Genomic DNA, 20,629 nt, shown 5'->3' with positions numbered 1-20,629 from the left:
GAGTTTGCTTTCGTTCGTTCGTAGGCTTTTACAGTGCACTATTTCTCCCTTGACATGCCCTTGTGCGCCTCACGGGTTATCTCTAATCACTCTGGCTAATCCTCTCTTCCAAGACGGCCTGGTTCTTCTCGCTGACGTGCGCAAACTCCCTGAATCTCTTCTCCTCATCTGACTTGCTCGCCCTCACAACCCTTCGGTTCTCTGGATTTAGTCCCATGCACAGCCTTGGCTGCTGATAAAACATGATGTCGATCTGCTCGAGCGTGCGTCCAGAAGTCTCGACACCAAAGAAGTAGGTAAGCGGTACAAAGGATGCGCAAACCGCAGCCCAGATCCAGAAGTAATGTCCGCGGATGTTGTCTAGACCAATGGGAGTGACCATGACGACGACGAAGTTCGACATCCAATGCGAGAAAACTCCGACAGCTGTCGCTTTGTTTCGAACACGGAGAGGTTGAATCTCGGCTGAGTAGGACCAAGATACAGGCAAGATACCAAGGGTGAAGCAGTCGAGATACAAGAAGATGAAGGCGACTGCTGCTGCTGCGCTAGCATAGCTGTTCTTCGCTAGGCATCCGGCGATGATGGCCATACATGCTGCGCAACCGGCTGATGAGCCCATGACTGACCATCGACGCCCGATTTTGTCGATGTAGAAGTATGGTGGCCATGAGAACACAGCGTACTGAGTGAAGGCCACCGAGGCGAGGATAAGGGACATGCTCGGGGAGTAGTCGAGGTACTGCTGGAAGATGTAGGCCAGGTAGTAGCACAAGGCATTGATGCCACTCCACTGGTTCATCATATAAGGCCCCATTCCGAGAACAACACGGTGTAGATTGCGGGTCTTGGTAGCGTTGCTGAAGACTTCGCTCCAGGTGGGCTCTTCCTCGCTACTCTCTGCCGCGATCGCGTCGAGGATTTCCTGGAGTTGACCCAGCACTTCTTCATCATCCAACGGCTTATCCAAAAGTCGACTGATGGTATACTTCGCCTGAAAGTTGCGTTAGGATCAATATGTTCATCAAGCGATAGATTACGTACCTCGTCGATCTTTCCACGCGATGCTAACCATCTTGGAGTTTCGCACAAGAACGGACAGAGCGCCAACACAAGTAGTGAAAACAGTATTTGGCAAGCGACAGGAAAGCGCCACTGCAGCGAGCTATCGGCATATAGCGTCGCAAAGCATAGCCAAGACGCGACAGCAACTCCAATGATGATCAAGGCCGACTGAACAACAAGAAGCGAACCACGGTTGTGCGCAGGTAATGTCTCTGACTGCAGGATTGGTACCGCAACCGTTGACAGTCCAACACCAACGCCACCGATGATGCGGGAGACGAACATCTGCCAGTAGTCGAAGCTGGCACATTGAACAGCAGCACCAATTACGACGATGAGGTTGGCGAGGATGATGGAACGCTTGCGTCCGATCCGCTCGCCGAAGACGAAAGCCACAACGGCACCGAGAGCGCAGCCGATATCGTAGATGGCTGTGACAAGGCCGGTCATGGTTGGGTTGGGATTGCCAAGGGTATCTTTGAAGCGCTGGCCACCCAAGATGCCGCCGAAGAGTCCTTGGTCATCTTTGAGTCGCGTTAGACATCATAGCCACAGTGTAACATGATTGACTTCAAGCTTACATCCAAAGAGAAGAAAGTCAAGACCAGAGGTCAACAAAATAACGGCAATGAGGCTCTTGCCTCTGAGCTCGAGGAAACGCATAATGAAGATCCTGAACCCAATAGTCTGGTTGACAGGAAGGGACTGCAGAACAGTATGATAACGAACCCAGGCCATGAACCACAAACATGTAGGCTTTATACTCGTCCCAGCCACCTACAGATGTACACCGGCATATCCTCATCCAGCTTAATGTCGAAGCATCTAAAGTAGCGGCAGAAACCTGGTAGAATCTCCCCACGGACCATATCCGGGGAAATTATGGGCCTGCGGAGAAGCAAATGCGGAGGTGAGCGACATGGAATAGTGCGCCAGGGCAAGGCTTCGTAGAGACGCACTCATGCCGTCCTAGCTGGGCTGAAGTCATGCTAGCTGGGCCGGCTGGGCAAAAGTGCGGGGTTCCCCTTTGGGCATGCCGCATTCAAGGACGGAAGGTTTGCCGGCAGTGAAACACCATGTGATATCAATGCTTCCCGTCGTGATAAATATCATGGACCTGAAAATATGACTTGTGCTGGTTCATCGCGTTTCTCTTTACATGAATCCAACACGATCAGGCTGGTTTCGCAGATTGTCGAACCGAAAATATTGTAGGTGCTTTCGATGAGTGTGAAAGACGTTCTTTCCGATGATTGGAATCTCGCATCGAGCTGCTGCGAGGTCTAGGACGCAATTCCGATGCACGAAGCCCGTGCGCCCCAAGTATAGGCTGAACATATAGCCTTGCACGTGAGACTCGGTCAAGATAGATAACGGGAACTCTTCCGCAGAAATCAACATAAGAAGGGGAATCAGTATACGCGAAGTGATGAACAAAAAGGTCTTTGGTAGAGTGTTTGAGGAAGAAAAGCATGTTTCCGGCAATCTGGACTATGCAGATACAGCACCTTTCTGTAGCTGTAAAGCCTTCATAATGATGCTCATGAGTATTTCGGCGTATAGTAACTCTCCTACCCCTACTTCATTTCATCGTCCATGGAGATATAGGATTTCCCCGAAGTTGCCTTACTGCAGTTCATGTAACATTTCCCTCGTAGCGCTCAGGCTTTTGGTATCTCCATAGATTGCTGCAATCAGACTTCCGTCTATCTTCGGAAATTCTCGCTGCAGCGCTTCAACATTCTCGTCGTCGTCGTCTTTTCGTCCCGCAGCCTCGTAACTCTGCATCACCTCAATCTGATGCGAACGATCCTGTCCGGTAGGGAGGGCCATCTCCGTAGCTGTGCGGCGGGGTGGTAGACCTGGCGGCACATCTTCTTGTCCAGGGTAGGAGGACTGGGAGGGTTGTTGCTGCTGGTAGGACTGTTGGGAAGGGTCATGGGATTGTGTCTGCATGAATGGATTGTGAGATTGAGTTTGGCTTGGCTCTTGGCTCCACGGTGAGGTGTCCTGGTGTTGAGGCGGGTACTGTGCGTACGGCTCTTGAGGGGGATGTTGACCTAATGGGTTCGGGGGTGGTTGTTGGGCGTAGGGGTTGTGAGGCGGGTCTTGGTACGCTTGATAGGGGTTGTGGCTCTGCTGGCTCTGTCCTTGTGGGTTCCCTTGGTCTGCCCACGGGTTGTCGTTGTGGTTGGAGGCCATGACTGCGATACTTGTACTTCCGGATGATCTTGTGATAGAGATCTTGAGTTTTTGAGTCGTGTTCCAGGGCGGCGGAGCTTAGGATTAGCTGACGAATATGTGAAGGCGCAGGAGGCGATGACGCAGGCTTGCCGCACGGACCGCCTGCCCCGCTTCGACCCGCATTGTACTGGAAGCTACGAAGAAGATCGTACAACTGACCGTGATTCGCATACCACGACTGTCCGTCAAAACTCACCTCTTCCACGCCATGTTTTGATCCTTGTCATCTTCTTAGGACCAGAAGGGCTCAGCGTGACATGTACGATGACAGACAACACTTGCTGGAAGCAGACACGGTGGTTCTTTCGAGATATCTACAAGGTCATCTAGATGTATATTTGGGTAGGAGGTGTTGGAGGCTCACTCTATCGAACTTGTTACACTCTATCTCATCCCATGACACCAATTCGTTTGCTAGCGGTGTTCATACTATCTAGGCTATCCAGACTACCTCTTTCTCCCTTTAGAATGGCGGTGCATTACTTAGATTTTCTACTCAATGCCTGATGGTCTCTTCCTTGACAGATGACAATCTTCGCAAAGATTTTGGGTAAAGAGCAGGAACAAGATCATTGGGTTGGTTTGATAAAGCATCGAAGAACTCTTCGTCAGAACGAGAAGACTGGTCACTTGACCTTTGTGGGCGTCTAGCTTCAGGCCTGACGCCAGAAGTCGAGGATGGTGACCCGTGATGGGACCTTTCGGGTCTCTGGTGCCGGATCAAGGAATGAACTCGGGGTAGACCTTGCAACCTGGAGTCCTCTTGTACAAAAGACCGAGCATGCGCATCATCCACGATCGGTAGGTATTCAGGAAGGGGGATAGGCATCTTGATAGCGCGAGGTGGTGGGATACTAAACTCGTTCAATACACCATTCGAGCCATGTTTTGCGGGCACTCTATCGCGGTGACTCGATATGCCGCTTGCATTCGAGCTACCATGACTATGGCGGGAAGGATGGCGCCTATGGCGGCGACGACGTGCTCTCTGAGAACCATTACCAACAGCATCTGCTCTTTCGACCTCTGCCTGGAGCTTTGAAGGGCAAGAATTTGTTTCTAATCTCCCATGTCGGCGATCCTCACTTCGAACCCAATCAGAGTCGATCATACCCGTCCCACCCTGGCACATGTGCATTGCACCATCTTCTTGCATGTGATGCTGAAGCTGAGCGAGACAGCGGATTGGGTGGCAGAGGAAGAATAGCGCAGTACTAAACCTTCCGCTTCGGGGCGGACCATGTGTTGTTGCTGTGTCGTAGCCCATGTATCCTGAATTCTTGACAACGATCTCTGTATCGCCGATAATGTAGATGCCATCGTTGCGAATCAAAGTGTGTTGACGGTGACGAGACGATGAGGTGCGACGCTTCGAATCTGGCGTTTTCTTTGGGACGATGTGCCCATGAGGTTGTTAGGCCTGAGCAGGTAGACATTCGGATCTTCATTATGCACACATGGCACTGCGATATTGGTTCAGGTAGACGGATTGGGGGAAAGCGGCTAGGTACTGCCACTTCATGTCGGTGCGCATATTAGAGCAAGTCCAGTTGTGCAATGTAATGGGAAATATCTTCATACGCTCCAAGCCCAATGTCAATTCATCAGCCCGTTACCGTTTGTCGTGTTGTAACACAAGGGTCGCCGTTCGACAACTACCTAGGTATCAATCATTCCTTGTCAACTCTTGTGCTCTTCTAGTCCGCAGTGTAAACAGTTTATGCGGGTTCCTCAGTTTTCGCTCGCTTGCCCTCCGCGCCGCCATCATCAACTTCTAGTTTCCTCTTACTGCTACCGGCATCGTTTGAACCTGATGGTGCCGGAACAGGCGCCTTGACCTTCTTCTTCACCATACCAGACACATCGTTCGCGGTCTTGGTAGCTTCCGCAAGCTTGGCCTTTTGCGTCGCGGAATCTGCGCCCAACAGGCCTCCTAGCAGACCCTTGAACACGGACGAGTCAATACTGTCGAACTCCTGCTTCGTGGGATCTGACTTGAGATCTACAAGACGAGTCTTTAGGTCCTCGAGCATACCCTTTTTATCCTCAATGATTGTTTGCTTCTCCTTCTTCTGCTCAGGTTTCAGCGCGTCAGAGCCGAGTGCGGCCTCCTCCTTCTTCAATCGTGCCTCTAGGCTCTTTATGGCAAGATCAGTCTGCTCAGCAGCCTCGTTGCGCAGCTCCCAGTTTATACCGTTTTCGTCTTCTTTCCCTGGTTCTTGCTTCGCGGACTCCTCGGTCGTTTGTCCGGTCTGGTCTTCTCGTACCTTAGAGACAGATGCAAACTCCAGCGCGAGGGAAAGCGAGTAATGAGCTTCTGTGACGTTCTCGTGTTCGAAAGGATACAGTTCCTCTTGTAAGGCGAGCGCTTTGCGGGCGTCTGATATGGCGTCGTGGAATCGCTCGTTCTCCAGCGAGATCTCAACAAGGAAACCGTGGCAGTCTGCGATACGCTCTTTCACGATGCGTGCTCGTGGACTTAGCTCTGCTTTGCCCTTGCCCTTATCTGAGGCATCTCCTTCTGGCGAGTCTAATTGCTTCTCGTAGAGGACGCGAGCTAGCTCGAAGATCTCGTACGCGTTTCCGAGGTCGTCGTCGTCGTCCTCTTCCTCGCCGTCCTGCATGTCATCGTCTTCATCTTCAGAATCGGTCCAGTTCTCGTCGCCCTGGAGTTGGAAGTATGGCTTGTTCTCTACTGACTCCTCCTTGGGCTCAGCCTTTGCGGCGCTTGACCCCTCGCCCGCCTCTGTTCTGGCGGCCTTTTTCGCTTTGGGCTGCTTCTTCTTCTTCTCCTGTGTTGCCACCTTGTTGCCTAGCACATCACTCTTGGCGACTGCGGACCTGTATAGCGCGCGCCCGTAGTAGAAGAGCAGCTCAGCGTTCTCAGGCGCCATCTCGCCGTTGAGTTCAGCTTGAATTTCGACGGCATCGGCGTAGTGTTCGGCAGCAGCGTCGTAGTTTTTGGTGGAGTAGTGGATGGAAGCAGCCTGCGACAGCTCTGCCATCTTCTCTTTCGTCCTGGGCAGGTCCTCGGTCTCAGTGACGGTCGCGAGCGGTTCAGTCGCAGGGTCAGCCATTGTGTGAGATTAGTCAAGTTCGCGGATATTGTGTGGAGTATGCGACAGCAATAATGGACTTGTCGAGCGGATAAAGGAGGCGTGAAGGATGTTCAGTGTTGTGTTTGGGTAGGGGGATTGGTGGTTGCTGGGAAAAGTAGCTTAGTCCATACCTAGCGCGAAATCGCGCCTGGACGCGTCGCACGCGTAAAGTGGAATCCCGACCGCCTGCCAACATTGCGACACAGCATAACTTCACCTTCACCACTACCAACATGGCGACCTCGAGAAGACCAGAGAAGCCCTCAGCGGTACCCTCAGATCTTATCCCATCTTCATCGCCCGCATTCGGAACGCCCGTTCATCCCATCAATCCCCGCAGAACAGCCCCCATACGCGCCCCGCCTGCACTGAAGCCAGTTGGAAAGTCGACTGTGCTACCTATACTCCTTCCGCCGGCGACATTGCGACCGCTTGCCTTTCGGACATTTACCAAGAAACACAACCTCACCCTCACATCCTCTGCCCTCCAAGCATTAGCAACGTTTGTAGGGAAACACTGCGGATCAGGATGGAGAGAGGAAGGCTTGGCAGAGAAGGTCTTGGAAGAGATCGCGAAGAGCTGGAAGAAATGTGGTGGTCAAGTTATCGTAGAAGGCGACAATGAGACACTCAGAGGCATACTGAAGACACTTGAAGGCTCCATGAGCGGAGGAAGGGTGGTACAAGGGTCGACTCTGGGGAGGCAAACCAGTTTCAACTTTGGACCTGAAATAGCCGGCCAGACAACCCACTCGAGTCTGGACAGTAACAGCAGCTTCGGCATGTCCAGTTTGGAGGTGGAAGACAAAGACGAAGAAGAAGATCTGCTGAAAGATCCAAGAGAATGGATGAAGGTCATCGGCGCCTTCGACCAGCCAAAGCTGATATACAATGCTACCCAGAAGCATTTCGAAAAGTATGCAGAGAGCAGGCGAGAGTTGAACATCTGCTAACCATGACAGATCTGCCAAAAAGCCATCACTCTTCCCAGATCCAAAACACAAGACTGAGCTCTTCCGTCAACGGTACCACATCGTACACCAGCGTATACTCCGTAACGAAACGTTTCAAGCACCCACCTTCTCTACAGCGCGGTCTGCTACCCTAAGCCGCACAGGATCCATTGCAACCTCACAGATGAACACCATCACTCCCATCGCGAACCTGCTTGGTCGGACTGGAAGTACGCATCTATTGCTAGGCATGCTTACAGTCTCGGCCACTGGTGTGCTCTCACTTTCTGATCTTACAGGCACAATTACCTTGGACATCCAACACGCTCGTCCAATCCCTGAGAACGGCGCATATTTCGCACCAGGCATGATTGTTCTAGTCGAGGGCAGCTACGAAGAGGACGCCGGTGCCACGTCAACTCTAGGAGGCAGCAGCGGCATTGGTGGCACGATAGGCGGCAAATTCCTAGGTTTCTCAGTCGGACACCCTCCCAGTGAACGGAGAACAGCAACTTTGGGGGGCGCCGAAGAGGCCGACAAGAACAGCTTGGCTGGACCAGCATTCGGATGGACTGACTTCTTAGGCGTTGGGTCTCAGCGCGCGACCGGTACTCGCATGAACAAGATTGCATCGAAACTCCTCGACCCCGACACAGCACATAACATCGTCATAGCCTCAGACCTCCATCTAGATGTCCCATCCACATTGTCTGCTCTCCGTACCCTCTTACGCACATACACACCCGATCCTACCGACGCCCACCCCGTCTATCCTCTCGGCATCATCCTGATGGGAAACTTCAGTTCGAAAGCCAGTTTGGCAGGCGTACCAGGAACAGGCAGCATAGAATACAAAGAACATTTTGACGCACTCGCCTCTGTCCTTGCAGAGTTTCAAACTCTCATCGCACATACTACACTTGTACTCGTTCCTGGCGACAACGACGCCTGGCCGAGTGCGTTCTCTGCTGGTGCCGCTACACCATTACCGAGGAAACCTATTCCAACGATGTTCACAAGCAGGATTAGAAAGGTCGTTGCTGAAGCGAACAGAGAGATCTGGGGAGCGGGCAAGGCAAAGGGCAAAGAAGGGGAAGTAATCTGGACATCCAATCCCTCGCGCTTGACCTGGTTCGGCGTCAAGGGCGAGATGGCAATACTGAGGGACGATGTGGCCGGAAGACTGCAAAGACAATCGATACGATTCAACAAACCACCCCCGGATGTAGACGACGATATGCCATACGCGCCGAGTCATCAACAACAAGAGGCGGAACAGCAGGACGCCATGGATCTTGATCTCAGGCCGCCGCCGGCCCGACAGCAGCAGCAGCAATCAGATGTTGATGTCGAAACACAAACAGCGCGCGCGCTCACCCGAACCATACTCTCACAATCGCATTTAAGCCCATTCCCGCTCTCAGCGCGGCCATTACATTGGGATTTCGCGCACACAATGAATCTCTACCCGTTGCCGACGAGTTTGGTGCTCGCAGATAGCGAGGCACCGGCATTTGTAGTCAAGTACTTTGGCTGCACGGTTATGAACCCGGGAAGTATAGACGAAAGTGGCGGGAGAGGAAGAAGAGAGGGAAGGGCGAGGTGGGTCGAGTTTGATATCAGAACTTCTGCTGGAGTGGTTAGGACAGAGGGATAGTAACGGTTTCATGTCATTGTTTACGATCGGTTTCTCATCGACAGTGCACACGCTGTTTTAGCGTTTTTATCTGGTCATTCCGTGGTTTTGGTATCGTGTCGTTCCTGATAGCTGATTTCGGACTCATGTTCTTCGATTCAAGGCTCAAAGAGGAGCGCATGTCATGATACCCTCGGGCAAAGTTTACAGGAATGCACGTACCGTGTCAACAGCGCTCCGTTGCTCACTCCATGTGCATGTTTGTTGCCGATTTCGGCGTGTCTCGTCCGCCATAATGTTCCAGCTTGTTCGCTTTCGAGAGAACTCCGATGACTCGAAAAAAAAATTCAGCCTTCTCAATCTTCCTATTCCTCTTCTCCCGTGACAATCGGTTCACAACGAAGTTCTCAGTCCAGTTTCGTACGCATGTTCTGGAAGCGGCACATTCATCACTACAGTTTTTGATCGATAGAAGATGAAATATGTGATAAGAGAAGGCAAGAGTAGGAAAAACGAGAGAAAGAGTTTGACAAAGGTCTCATCTCGGTGCATACGAACTCCGCTATCAGGTTTGGAGGACAAACAACTGATCAGGCCGTTTTTGGTTGTGGATTTTGGAAATGTACCACGGGCACTCTTAGCGAGGAGAGCAGAATGTACGCAAGCATAGATCTGATGTTATCGATGCAACCAGTCGCTGAGAATGATATGCCTCAAAGCCAGATGCTTTTCGAGTAGCATGCAACACACTTGGTTGTGTATGGGATCTTACTCCACATGGTGCCGCTTTTGCCGAATATGCAGGTGCATAGATGCGTCCATGTGTAATCAACACTCTTTTTAAAGCAGCGGATGTACATAGCAACATTCTACGGCTAGCTCGAGGCTTTCCTTCTGGCGTGTTTGAAAAGAACGATTAAATGGCCACTCCAGCATGGCGAACTACTCGGTGGCTTTTGGAAAAGACACAACCATACTTTTTGATTTCGTTTGTCTTGACGTTCTCTATCAAGAGTAAGGTAATTAGAGAACTGAACTTGGTGATCCTGCTAACCGTTTTTGAGTCCGATAGCTCACAAAGAAACATGTCTACCTTCTCTCCAATTTTCAAGAAGGCGGACATGTGGCTTGTTGATGATTAATTTTCAGGTAAAGACAATCTGGTAGTCGTAATGCGACAATGCGAGTAGTAAGCGGAAAACAGAATCGTTTTTGTAGGATCTTATGCATCCCTTGAATGTTTGGGTTGAGTTGTCTTTCTTTGCACTGTCCATGTGTGATCTGCGAGTCCGTTTTTGATGTCGCCCTTTCATATTGAAAGGAATAGTATGAGGCTTCTTCACTGGCACTTTTGTTTCAATGTTTTCAAAGCTCTTGAGGAGTAGTGTTTTCGTAAAAAGATGCCAGTTTTAGCCATGACACGATAATATCGATGCTTTTGGAAAAGCGAGACAGACATGATGAGCACAATTTGCTCTTTTAGGAAAGAAACAACTAGAGTGTGATGAAAGAAGCGTGAAGCAGACCTCTAGAAGACAGTAATTTATACGTATCTCCTCTCTACTAGCGAGCACTTGTCCATAGCTCATATCTCCGCATCACTGATGCTCTGAACATTATGAGATTGAAATGCTGCAACAACCTACAAAAGTAATCAATAGTACAACAATACCCATTAGTATGTACAGTTTTATGTACACGTAACGCCAATAATGCATGCCTCCCATACGAACATTGGCTTCGAAATGTCAGTCATGACAAGTTCAAAAACATCAAATTCCATCTCCCGCGAGTCCATGTCCACCTCACGACGTGCTCAGCCCTTAAGATCTCCCTTCAGTCCACCATCAACACCACCTTTTCCAAATCTGTACCCGAAACTGACGGCTACGGCGCAGAACAATCCCAAGCAAAGCAACGTCGGTCCCCAACGATCGTGATACGTGACCGCTCTCCTCTCCTTGATCTTGTTCACTCTCCACAAGTACAAGCCTGCACTATAGCACAGCGCAAGACAAGCGATGATGGTGAACGCCCAAGCAGCTGCAAAGGCCAAGCTATCACCAAAGTTGAGTAACGTAGCGGCGATGGAACCGATGAGGATGGAGAATTCTAGCCACGAGAGGAAAGTACGCTCGGTTGCCAACTGGACCTTGGGTTCGACACGGACAGGGACGTGAATACCTATTATGATGTTAGTACAGGCTGGAGGTGGGATGATCGGAACAACTTACGCTTGCCCTTCGGTGCCTTGAATCGCTTGACTTCGCCCTTCTGTTTCCATGAGGGTACGCCAAGGGAGAAACCTCCCTCGCCAACATCGGTAGGTGTTGGCTTGGGGATTATTGCTGCAACGCTTGAGAGAACCGTAGAGCCCACGTTGGTGGCGGTGCGCTCTACCCATTTCTTTGCATAGCGGAGACCTCCTTGTCGCCTGGCAGCCTCAAACTCCTCGTCATCATCGTCGCTGTCAGAATCGTAGATGGGGTAGTCCTCGTCGCGAGTGCGTCCAGCGGCGACACGCTCTTCAATATCAAGCGCATTGGGATCGTTGCCATTCGTAAGAGTGCCGTAGTCGCGGGTTCGTTGCATCTCATTCTGCTCCATGACGTCCCTTGCGTCGCGAAGCCTCCTCATTCTGTCGTCGTCCTCGTTGCCGTTAGCTGAGGGCAAACCCATGACGGCATCCTCGTCTTCACTGTCATCGTCGTCCAGGTTACCGCTGGTGCTAATGTCGTTGCTTGCTCCGGGGCGCTCAATACCGAACTTGTGAGTAACAGGCTTGCGGATGTCAACATCCATCTGAGGGTACCAGTATGGGATCAAGTTGATGCGCTTGGGGTTGAGCGTGGCAGTGCCGTGGATGTACTTGGAGAACTTCGGTACGGCTTCGACGAGATGGGAAGACGTGAGGTCGCGGATCCATTGAGGTGGCTCTCCTCCAGCTTGTGTCTGAAGCTTGACCTCCAAGACGGCGTAAGGGAAGAGCTCTTTGTCCTCCTTGGGCAACTGCTTAAAAGGCCAGTCCACACCGATATCCGTGCGGCGCCAATTATCACCAGCGCGCCTCTTGCCATCCAGGTTGTCCTCGCGGGTCATGGTAAGCTCAGTGTCTAGGGAGATACGGACGCGAGCATCGCCGGGAAGTTGGAAAGCGGTACGGTGGTAGAAAGATCGCGTAACGGGTTCGAGCTTGCGAGTCAGCACGCGGTACTGGATCTCTCGGGCCAGTTGCTCGTCAGAGGCGATGTCCTTTTCAGGCCTCTTCTGTTCCCTACGCTCCTTCTCGAAGATCTGCTCAGGCCTGAGTTCACCACGGAGGTATGCGTTGACGTTCTTCTCCTTGAGCTTGAAACGCGCCTTGACAGACTCCTCGCCTGTCCAGTCCTCACGATGCGTCTTGCGCTCAATAAAGATGGTGTCGCTAGACATACCTCCATACCATCGCAGACGGATAGCCTCAGCACCCTCCGTCTTCTTCAGACGGCCCTGGTATAGCTCCCATGTGTCGGTGTTGTCGAAGTAGATGGATGTGATGGCGGAGTCCTCCTCATTGAACTCTTTGTTGGGGTTGAAGACGAGCACAGGCAGGTGCTTGAGGACGATCAGCTTCAGCTCCAGGATGTTATCGGGGTGCACCCAGTACTTGGTTGTCTGGCGCACGAAGTTTTGTTGTTTTCCTCCGGCGGAAGCGTCGCCCTTGACGGGGTTTCCTCGGGTGCGGACGATGTCATAGAGTCGCGATAGCTTGACCACGTAGGAGTCGTAGTTGTCCTGGAAGAAGGGCTTGCGCTTCAGACGGGCGGCGAAGACGGGCTTGAGGAACCAGCTGGTGTTTTTCTGCATGCAATTAGCCTTGCAACATGCCAATTGTTTCAATACGTACGTCGTGCTTCTTGATAATCTTCTGGAAGCCCGTGTAGTTGAGCTGCGTGAACTTGGCGAGATCGTGGACATCGGCGATGATATCGCTCAGGTCCTCCTCTAACAAGTCGAAATCTTCCTCGAAGTTGTCGCTGTTCTGGGGCTCCTGCTGGGCGCGCGCGACGGCATCGTTGACTTCCTTCTCGGAGGCTGCTATGCGACGGATAATTTCCTCGGCCTTGACGCGCTGGAACGTGTAGACCTTGTCGAGCTCCTTCTCAAGCTGCTCGACGAAACTCTGCTCCGACTTCTCGTCCCAGATGTGGTGGACGCGCAGCGAGTTCTTCAGGCTCTCATAGTCGATGTAGTAGAAGATCCACTCCTTGTTGAGCGACTGCTTGAGCTGCTGACCAAACCTGCGAACGCGCATTAGTTTCCGTTGACATCATCCGCGCTGTGCGACGATTGGGCGACGCGTGCATGGCTGCATGGCTGGGATTACGAACCTCATGTCGGGCGAACGAGGATAACTACAGACCTCGAGCCGTTGGATTGGGATGTTATGGGCGTGGAAGAATGGTTGTCAGCAATATGGGCTCACGATGGAAGCTTCAGAAGTTGATGCAGGGCCCCAGCGCAACAAGACCGGGCCCAAGAGTGAAGCTCCCCGCTTGCATGTGCAGACTTGGGTGGAGCGCCGTCCCTTAGTGTCGTCTGGACGAGCCGTAGATGGGTCTACCGGTTGCGCCCAGCCATTTAGAAGGTCCGATGCCACCCACGTGTATACAAACAATGCAGGCAGTATGCTCCTTCGCTTCCTGTCGCTGCAACACGGGGAGAAAAGCTTTACATGTCTTCCTTGCAACCATTCTTCCGACCGCTGCATTGGCGAATCACGTCTGTGATGACGTTGGTTTGGCGACAACCGATCCTGGTGCAGCGGCTCCTTCCTCGGCATGAACTGATGTTATCAGACAGGGGTCTCTTGTTTCTTCATGATATTGCTTCTCTCCATCTGTTGGGAACGCAACATTGGATGCGCAAGTACACAACAGCTCTGGACTAAGAGCTTCACACGGCACGATGCATATAACTCAGCATGACAAGCACAGCTAGTATCTATAGTGGTTTCGTATTGAGAGTTACATACTGCCGACTCGATATCGTGCAGCATGACCTTTTTCTATCCTCAAGCGACAGACGGACATGAGACGATTCAAGGGAAACAATAACAAGGTAAACTCCATCCGGCGCCGAGCTCTATGGGTATCGCGTAATGACAGACAGAAAATGTATAATCGTATAGGTAGCGTGTAGTTTTGTGTGTAATGGCAGCCACACCTACGCACCCGAACTATGCAACGCTTCGTTGGGGAAGGTATGCGCAGGCGTGACATGCTGACTCGACTCTGGACTGTTGGTCTTGCTGGCCTCAGGCGAGGGCGTATGCGACCGGGAGACGATGTAGAGGTCCTCGTAGCTCCCTAGTATCATGTGCTTCCATTTTGCGAGCGTGGGCAGTCCCACATTTGCGACGGAAGCCTTGAGGGTAGGCTTCTCTGCGTATTTTTCACGCTCCAACGGAGCGAGCAGATCTTCGTTGAGTATGTCAAGCCGGCTGTTGCCGCGCGGTATAGGCTTCTTTGTGACGCGTATGAATGGTAATGACGGGTCTGGGCACTGCCTTAGTTGGGGCCAAATCAGCAGGCAGAAAGGAACGTACCTTGGTCAAGTTCACTGCAAAGGTCGGCCTCTGTCTTGATCTCTAGGCCCTTTGCGCCTGAACGATACTTGTACACGAGGATAGACTTGTGGCCGCATGCGTCCAAATCGAACAAGACACTCGATTTACTGGACGCTGAGCCAGACGTCGAATCCGACTTGAACGTCGTGCTTTCCTGCATTATTCCTTCGCTTCTGTACTGAGAAGGTGGGGCTGAGATGTCGCAACAGGCGAGAATAGGGCTCCGGTGGGCGGAAAAGGACCAAGGATGGGTAGCGAAAGGAATCTGGTGCTTGTCTAGGTTGTTGTTTGTGGTCCTACAAACTGGTGGAATGTGCTTTGTATAGGCGTAGGCGCCGGTCAGTCGCGTGAGTGAAAAATGGTGTGAAGGTGCAGGTGGAGTGACGGTCTGGGTCGTGAGAGAGCGTCGAGCCTTCCAGCAGCGTCACACCACGGGCTGCGCCCCCTAGCGTGGCTGATGGTATGATGTCGCTCCCGGCCGATTTCTTCGTTGATTGGTTCACGATGCGGCTGTGCCGTCAACTACCGTGATTGGCCCAAGTGCGCAACGGCGACGTTCCTGTTCCAAACATTCAAACATTTTAGTCTTTCAGTCAGGTACAGCTCGTTTGAGTTCTGTCTCGTCTCGCCCAACATAAGCCAGAAAGTCCTGTCTCTGAGGAATCCTGGTCAACCACGGGCAGAGCCGGCTACAGACTAAAAGCGAGGCCCGTCAGTACGCCGAACATGCCCACAACCTTCCATCAATCGAAAAGAGACCATTTGACTCATCGTGGTATTTGATGACATATTTTTTTTCCATACTTTCAACAGCGATATTGCGAGAGACTATCAAGCGCATCACCTGCAAGTCTGTAACCCATGAACGCCTTTCATGTGACCATATATCGGCCAAAATTCGCTCTCACTACGCAGTCCGGCAGACCCGCTTGGCCATCATCAGTATCACAAGCAGGCGTCACTCTGGATTCAGTTTCAACCCCTGGCATCTCGAGTTTGCTCGAGGACTGCGTCCCGAACATGTTAGCCTTTCTGCCTGCTCGTATACAGCCCTGCATTTCAGCTCCACATAGGCAACAACGCGAAATAGTATGCCTGTGTAGCAAGCAGATCGGCTACTGATAAACTCCCACCGTGGTTGTTGTCGGCTCCCAAATTCTGGGTAGGATTGCGGGAGAACGGGCTGACCTCATCATTCTATTCCCTGCGTCACACAAACCCGTCACCCCCTGACCACTTCAACATAAAAAACTCCCAGGGTCACAATGAGATCAGAGACAAGCCTCCACGCTTTATTGGACCCCAGAGGCTTAGCAGTGGCTCTGTCGCAATTCCGCCGTCCTAATTCGTTACGACCCCAGACTCCATTCGCTAGCGGCAGAGTCAGCCACTCCCGCGACCCACCCATCCACCAGTGTGCAGACCGTCGCGCCCTTTGCAGGAACGCGCCAAAGCTGTCATGAGGCTCTCGGCAGCCTTATATCCACTGCAACCTGCGTCGATCCGTTACCTCCTTTTGTTTCCGGCCTGATCAGAAGTGCGCGATTTGTGCAAGGCTGCATACCTTAGGTCCCAAACCTCCATCAAGTACACAGCAAGCGCGCCGACATGTTGCAACCACCGGAGCCGGTCTCGCGGCCGCTCAGTATAAGGACGACGGGCACCAGTGCCACGGTGCAGGACAAAACTGGAGAAACCTGGAAGATGAACGTTACCAAGGACAACTGCTGGGAGGACTTGATACTCACGCTAGGTATGTGAAGTTGTTCCGCCATGTGGAGAAGGGTCCAGGTGGACATGGACGCAGCGCATTGGATGCGCGCAACGGTACGAGTGCTTAAACCTGCATGGTCGATCGCGGAGGGACTTGTAGCATTTGATGACACTTGTAGCAAATACTAACATGTTCGGCAGATGGAGGTGGCATCCGTGGCTACTCAAGCCTCCTGATTATCCAACGCCTCATGCACGAAATTGCAATATGCGAACGCCGGTTACAAACACAAGAAGGCCCTGTAGAGGGTAGCGAACGACGCGCATTCAACGAAGACGAACTACTGCCATGTCATTACTTCGACTTCATGTACGGAACCAGTACGGGCGGACTCATCTCCGTCATGCTGGCTAGGTTGCGTATGAGCGTTCCACAATGCCTCGAACTATACCGTAAAGTAGGACACGAGCTGTTTGGACACAGGAGGAGTGTGCTGCCTCTGGCTACCAAATACCACCACAAGCCATTAGAGAAAGCCGTGCAAGATATCGTCAGGCAATACTGCAAGGAGCACGACCACTGTACAGGAGATGACTGGCATCCATGGGTTTTAGAGGAAGAGAGCGCTCCAGCGCAAGCGATGGTCAACGAACCAGGTACAGGCTCATTACAAAGCTCGACTACTTGGTCAAATGGTGGTGAGCCGTCGATCAGAGGCAAGCCAACAGAGCGGATATGTCAATCGTAAGTTCCCCCATCTATGTGTCCTCGACAAGGTCTGCCTACTAGAAGACTATTCCTGCGGTCTTGTGGAGTTTGAAGAGCCCCTTGTTTGCTCTTGGCTGACTCTATCATCACTTTCACGCTTTACTAACCATACCCAGTATTTGTCTGACTGCCACCCACTCCGGCCAAATCGACGAAGCACACCTTCTCCGCTCATACAACCACCAATACGATCCCGATATCGCTCCACCTTGGGTTACAAACTACAATGCCGGTGCCGACAAATTGAAGATATGGCAGGTGACACGAGCTACTTCTGCAGCTCCTTTCTACTTTGAGATGCTCACTGCCGAGATCGGCAGCGGGAGAAACAGAAAGCGAGTGAGCTTCAAAGATGGAGGAATTCGCGAAAACAACCCCTCGTATGCTGCTTATAGTGAGCATGCTTCGCTGAACGGTGACGATAAAGAGCCAGGCTTGTTGCTTTCTATTGGGACAGGACGCCCGGATACCACAAATGACGGATTCGCGGCGGTTTGGCCTGGCCCATTAGGAAAAGTCAAGGCGCTGCAGAAGTGGAGTGAGAAGCTGGCTGTTTTCAAGAACGTCCTGATCAAATACACCGAAGGTGAAGATCGTCATAAGATGATGCGTACAATAGCCAAGGGAGAACATCGATGGTACAAGCGCCTCAACGTCGACAAGGGGCTCGAAGGCCTACCGCTTGACAGCTGGGAGAAGGGACAATGGACCAATCCGCAAACGAATGAAAGGAAAGAGGTTCCTGGAGGTAAAACGCTTTCCACTATGGAGCGAGCAACGGAGGCATATCTTGAGAGGAATACGATCGCCAGCCCAGGAGGCCTGACCGAGTACCAGCCTCCTAAGATTGTTCTGCAACAGGTAGCGGAAAGGCTAGTGCGGCATAGGAGGTTAAGGGAAGCAACGAAAGCGGACGACCCCAGGAGATGGCAAACACATATGGGTCAATGGCTTACTGGCGAGTTGAAGCCAGAGGACGCTATGCGAGTCCCTGTCAAGCCAGAGCCTAGAAAGGGTTCGCGGGGCTTCGTCTCTGGGTCCCGCCCCATAACGCCCAGCGGTAAAGCACCCGACATTGCTTCGTGAAGTCCCAAGCTTTGCGGACAATCCCGGACCATCCCGCTGCCCAACTTTTATCTTCTATCTTGGGAATTATCAAAGACCTTTCCTGGCTGGGGGACTGCCACTCGCAAAGCCCCAAATCACGTCCAGTAGCGGTGCCGTTCAGTCTCTCAGCCTTCGGCAGGGCAAAGTCTGCAGCATCGGCATTTCCTGTCATTCCTACGTGCGGCATGCACCACCTCTGACCCTGCAAGGCATAGCACGGCATTTTGGCGCACATTATCTTGATTCTCTGAGTTACTGCTTCGAAGCATTTGTCATCGCATGTTAGTATTGAGTTGTCGGCACGGATCGAAGTTTAACATTTCTGTTCGTTTCATATAAGCATGGCGTATGGCATAGCGGCGCATAAAGATACCATCTCCCATTTATACATCTCGGTAGTTCAACACATGTTTACTCCGCTTCTATCCGAACCAAGACTTCTCGCGCGCAGATCTATGCATGTTTGCTACAAAGATAGAAACAACTTCACTCATACCACCAACAGCCTCATCTGACTTGCGACAACCCACCACGTAATCGATGGCGGTGCAAGCGAGTGTGTCTGTTGCTAACTTGGCTCATGCTTGGCAGGAACATCCGCAGAGCTTGGTGTAAAGCATGCTCAAATTAAATCTAGACGTTTCAATGGGTAAGGCAAGTGAAGCGGGGAGATTTTCCTTGGTTAGATAACTGTCTGACTCAACCCACATTGATGTGACCTCATGTTTTCGCACTGATCACTCATCAGCAGTCCCCAAGTTTCTCCGCATTTTCATGATTGATGGTGGCCAAGGTCCACTTTTGTCGAAGAACATGGAAGAAGATGCCACAACTTGCTTTTTTAGTACTCAGTGTAACTTTAGACATACACTTGAATCTTGGATACTTGGCTACGCGTAGGCATGTGTGTTGTCCGCCGTGGCTGTTGCGTCGCGGCAGGCAGTGCTGCATGCGACGCAAGACGATCGTCCTTCATGAATAGCCCAATGAACCTCCCTCGCCAAGGCTCCGTCGTTGCTGGGCGCTCGGCACTGCATCTGACTTCATGCTTGGGCGCCTTGACACAAGACCTTGATCCCCGGCGCCAATCCACATTCCCCATGGACAACGCCCACCCGTGATAACCGACGACGGACCGATAGATGGCGGGGCGCAGGGCGGAGCCTGCTGTCCGACGTAATCACCGCGAGCGATGTAATGTCAGCCCTGTGCGAGGAATGGGAATGTTTGATTGGATGCGGAGGGCTAGCCGTCTCAGAAGGGAAAGTAGGCACGCGAGCAGTTTTTGAAGTATATAGTTCCCTGATACTTCCCACGATGGAGGACATCATCAGCATCGCAAACCACAGTCTTCACTACTCCACAACGATACAACGCCAATCAAACCTTACAACTCTCGCTTGAGATTTCCACCTACCGCAAACATGCACTTCCAGAAGCTCGCCATCGTCTTTGCCCTTTCCGCCATCGGTCTTGCTCAGGATGTCGACAACGACGATGTTCCCATGCAGTGCCGCGATGTCTGCGCCTCGGTCGTTACCCTGACCCGTGACTGTGACAACAGCACCAGTAAGGCTATATCATTTGAAACATAACACAAGAATACTAACTAGACACTTCAGACGACGATGCCGCTGAGCGCCAGTGCGTCTGCAACGCCCAGAACGCCAATACCGCCATCCCCCTCTGCGCCGCCTGCATCACCCAGAACGGCGGAGAGCTTGACAACGACGTCTCCGACATTGTCCGCGAATGCTCCTTCAGCACTACTTCCTACAACCCCTCGGCCGCTTCTACAGCCCCTCCGGCTTCTGCTTCCGGTACGTCTGTTGGTTCCGTTACTTCCATGGTTTCGATGACTTCGGCCATGTCGAACGCTTCTTCCGCCGCTCCGACAACTACCATGTCTGGAGCGACTTCTGGTTCATCTGCGGCTTCTAACGCTGCTTCAGCGACTTCTGGCACGGGTGGTGCTGGTGGTGCTCAACAGACCACTAACGGTGCCCCTGCACCGACTATGGCTGCCGCGGCCATCGGATTGGGTGGTGTCCTTGGTGTTGCCGGACTTCTCTTGTAGATCCAGTCATACGACAGCGAGATTTCGATGGTGGATCTAAGAAGTTGTGGGGGGTACAGTGAAGGTAATTGATCAGAGAGTAGTGTGGCGATCTTGACGTTTCCAACGAATTCTAATGTCTCCATGTTGATATCCACAAATTACGCATCAAAGTACAATCAATGTCATCTTCTTTCCTAAATTGTTTCCTTCACATACTCTCAAGAACTTACAGGAATTCCGGTGTAGTCCGCAAGAACTTGGACCACTGTAATCCAATGGTGAAGCCATGCATGATGAAACATCTAAGATGTTCAACCACAGTCACTAGGGTATTGCCCAATATGGCTGGGCAGCGGAGACGAGAGGATGCAATAGGG

The 20,629-nt window shown here is 51.9% G+C and overlaps 7 protein-coding genes across 7 annotated transcripts; 3 read left to right on the top strand and 4 right to left on the bottom strand.

Moving 5' to 3' along the window:
- Positions 1–82: 82 nt before the first annotated feature.
- On the bottom strand, positions 83–1,728 carry GT037_001716 (sugar transporter stl1; the record flags this gene model as incomplete). Its single annotated transcript, XM_038926763.1, has 3 exons — positions 83–994; positions 1,045–1,589; positions 1,647–1,728. The coding sequence occupies 3 exons, from the start codon at positions 1,726–1,728 to the stop codon at positions 83–85; spliced, it is 1,539 nt and encodes a 512-aa protein (XP_038790055.1).
- A 963-nt stretch (positions 1,729–2,691) lies between these two features.
- GT037_001715 (uncharacterized protein) lies at positions 2,692–3,267 on the bottom strand (the record flags this gene model as incomplete). Its single annotated transcript, XM_038926762.1, has 1 exon — positions 2,692–3,267. One exon carries the CDS (start codon positions 3,265–3,267, stop codon positions 2,692–2,694), a length of 576 nt encoding a protein of 191 aa, XP_038790054.1.
- A 1,760-nt stretch (positions 3,268–5,027) lies between these two features.
- GT037_001714 (histone h1-binding protein) lies at positions 5,028–6,386 on the bottom strand (the record flags this gene model as incomplete). Its single annotated transcript, XM_038926761.1, has 1 exon — positions 5,028–6,386. The coding sequence occupies one exon, from the start codon at positions 6,384–6,386 to the stop codon at positions 5,028–5,030; it is 1,359 nt and encodes a 452-aa protein (XP_038790053.1).
- Positions 6,387–6,640: 254 nt separating this feature from the next.
- Positions 6,641–9,017, top strand: GT037_001713 (dna polymerase epsilon subunit b; the record flags this gene model as incomplete). Its single annotated transcript, XM_038926760.1, has 2 exons — positions 6,641–7,323; positions 7,370–9,017. 2 exons carry the CDS (start codon positions 6,641–6,643, stop codon positions 9,015–9,017), a joined length of 2,331 nt encoding a protein of 776 aa, XP_038790052.1.
- A 1,795-nt stretch (positions 9,018–10,812) lies between these two features.
- On the bottom strand, positions 10,813–14,764 carry GT037_001712 (spx-domain-containing protein; the record flags this gene model as incomplete). Its single annotated transcript, XM_038926759.1, has 5 exons — positions 10,813–11,180; positions 11,231–12,836; positions 12,883–13,276; positions 14,206–14,533; positions 14,584–14,764. The coding sequence occupies 5 exons, from the start codon at positions 14,762–14,764 to the stop codon at positions 10,813–10,815; spliced, it is 2,877 nt and encodes a 958-aa protein (XP_038790051.1).
- A 1,448-nt stretch (positions 14,765–16,212) lies between these two features.
- Positions 16,213–18,172, top strand: GT037_001711 (lysophospholipase-like protein; the record flags this gene model as incomplete). Its single annotated transcript, XM_038926758.1, has 3 exons — positions 16,213–16,357; positions 16,519–17,062; positions 17,203–18,172. The coding sequence occupies 3 exons, from the start codon at positions 16,213–16,215 to the stop codon at positions 18,170–18,172; spliced, it is 1,659 nt and encodes a 552-aa protein (XP_038790050.1).
- Positions 18,173–19,617: 1,445 nt separating this feature from the next.
- On the top strand, positions 19,618–20,270 carry GT037_001710 (uncharacterized protein; the record flags this gene model as incomplete). The annotated part of the gene is made up of 2 exons (XM_038926757.1): positions 19,618–19,762; positions 19,816–20,270. 2 exons carry the CDS (start codon positions 19,618–19,620, stop codon positions 20,268–20,270), a joined length of 600 nt encoding a protein of 199 aa, XP_038790049.1.
- Between the last annotated feature and the right edge of the window lie 359 nt (positions 20,271–20,629).

The sequence above is a fragment of the Alternaria burnsii genome, assembly GCF_013036055.1.
Source record: "Alternaria burnsii strain CBS107.38 chromosome Unknown 750, whole genome shotgun sequence".
Classification (NCBI taxonomy): Eukaryota; Fungi; Ascomycota; class Dothideomycetes; order Pleosporales; family Pleosporaceae; genus Alternaria; species Alternaria burnsii.
Note: the sequence above shows the minus strand (reverse complement) of the source record. Positions and strands in the feature narration are given on the sequence as shown.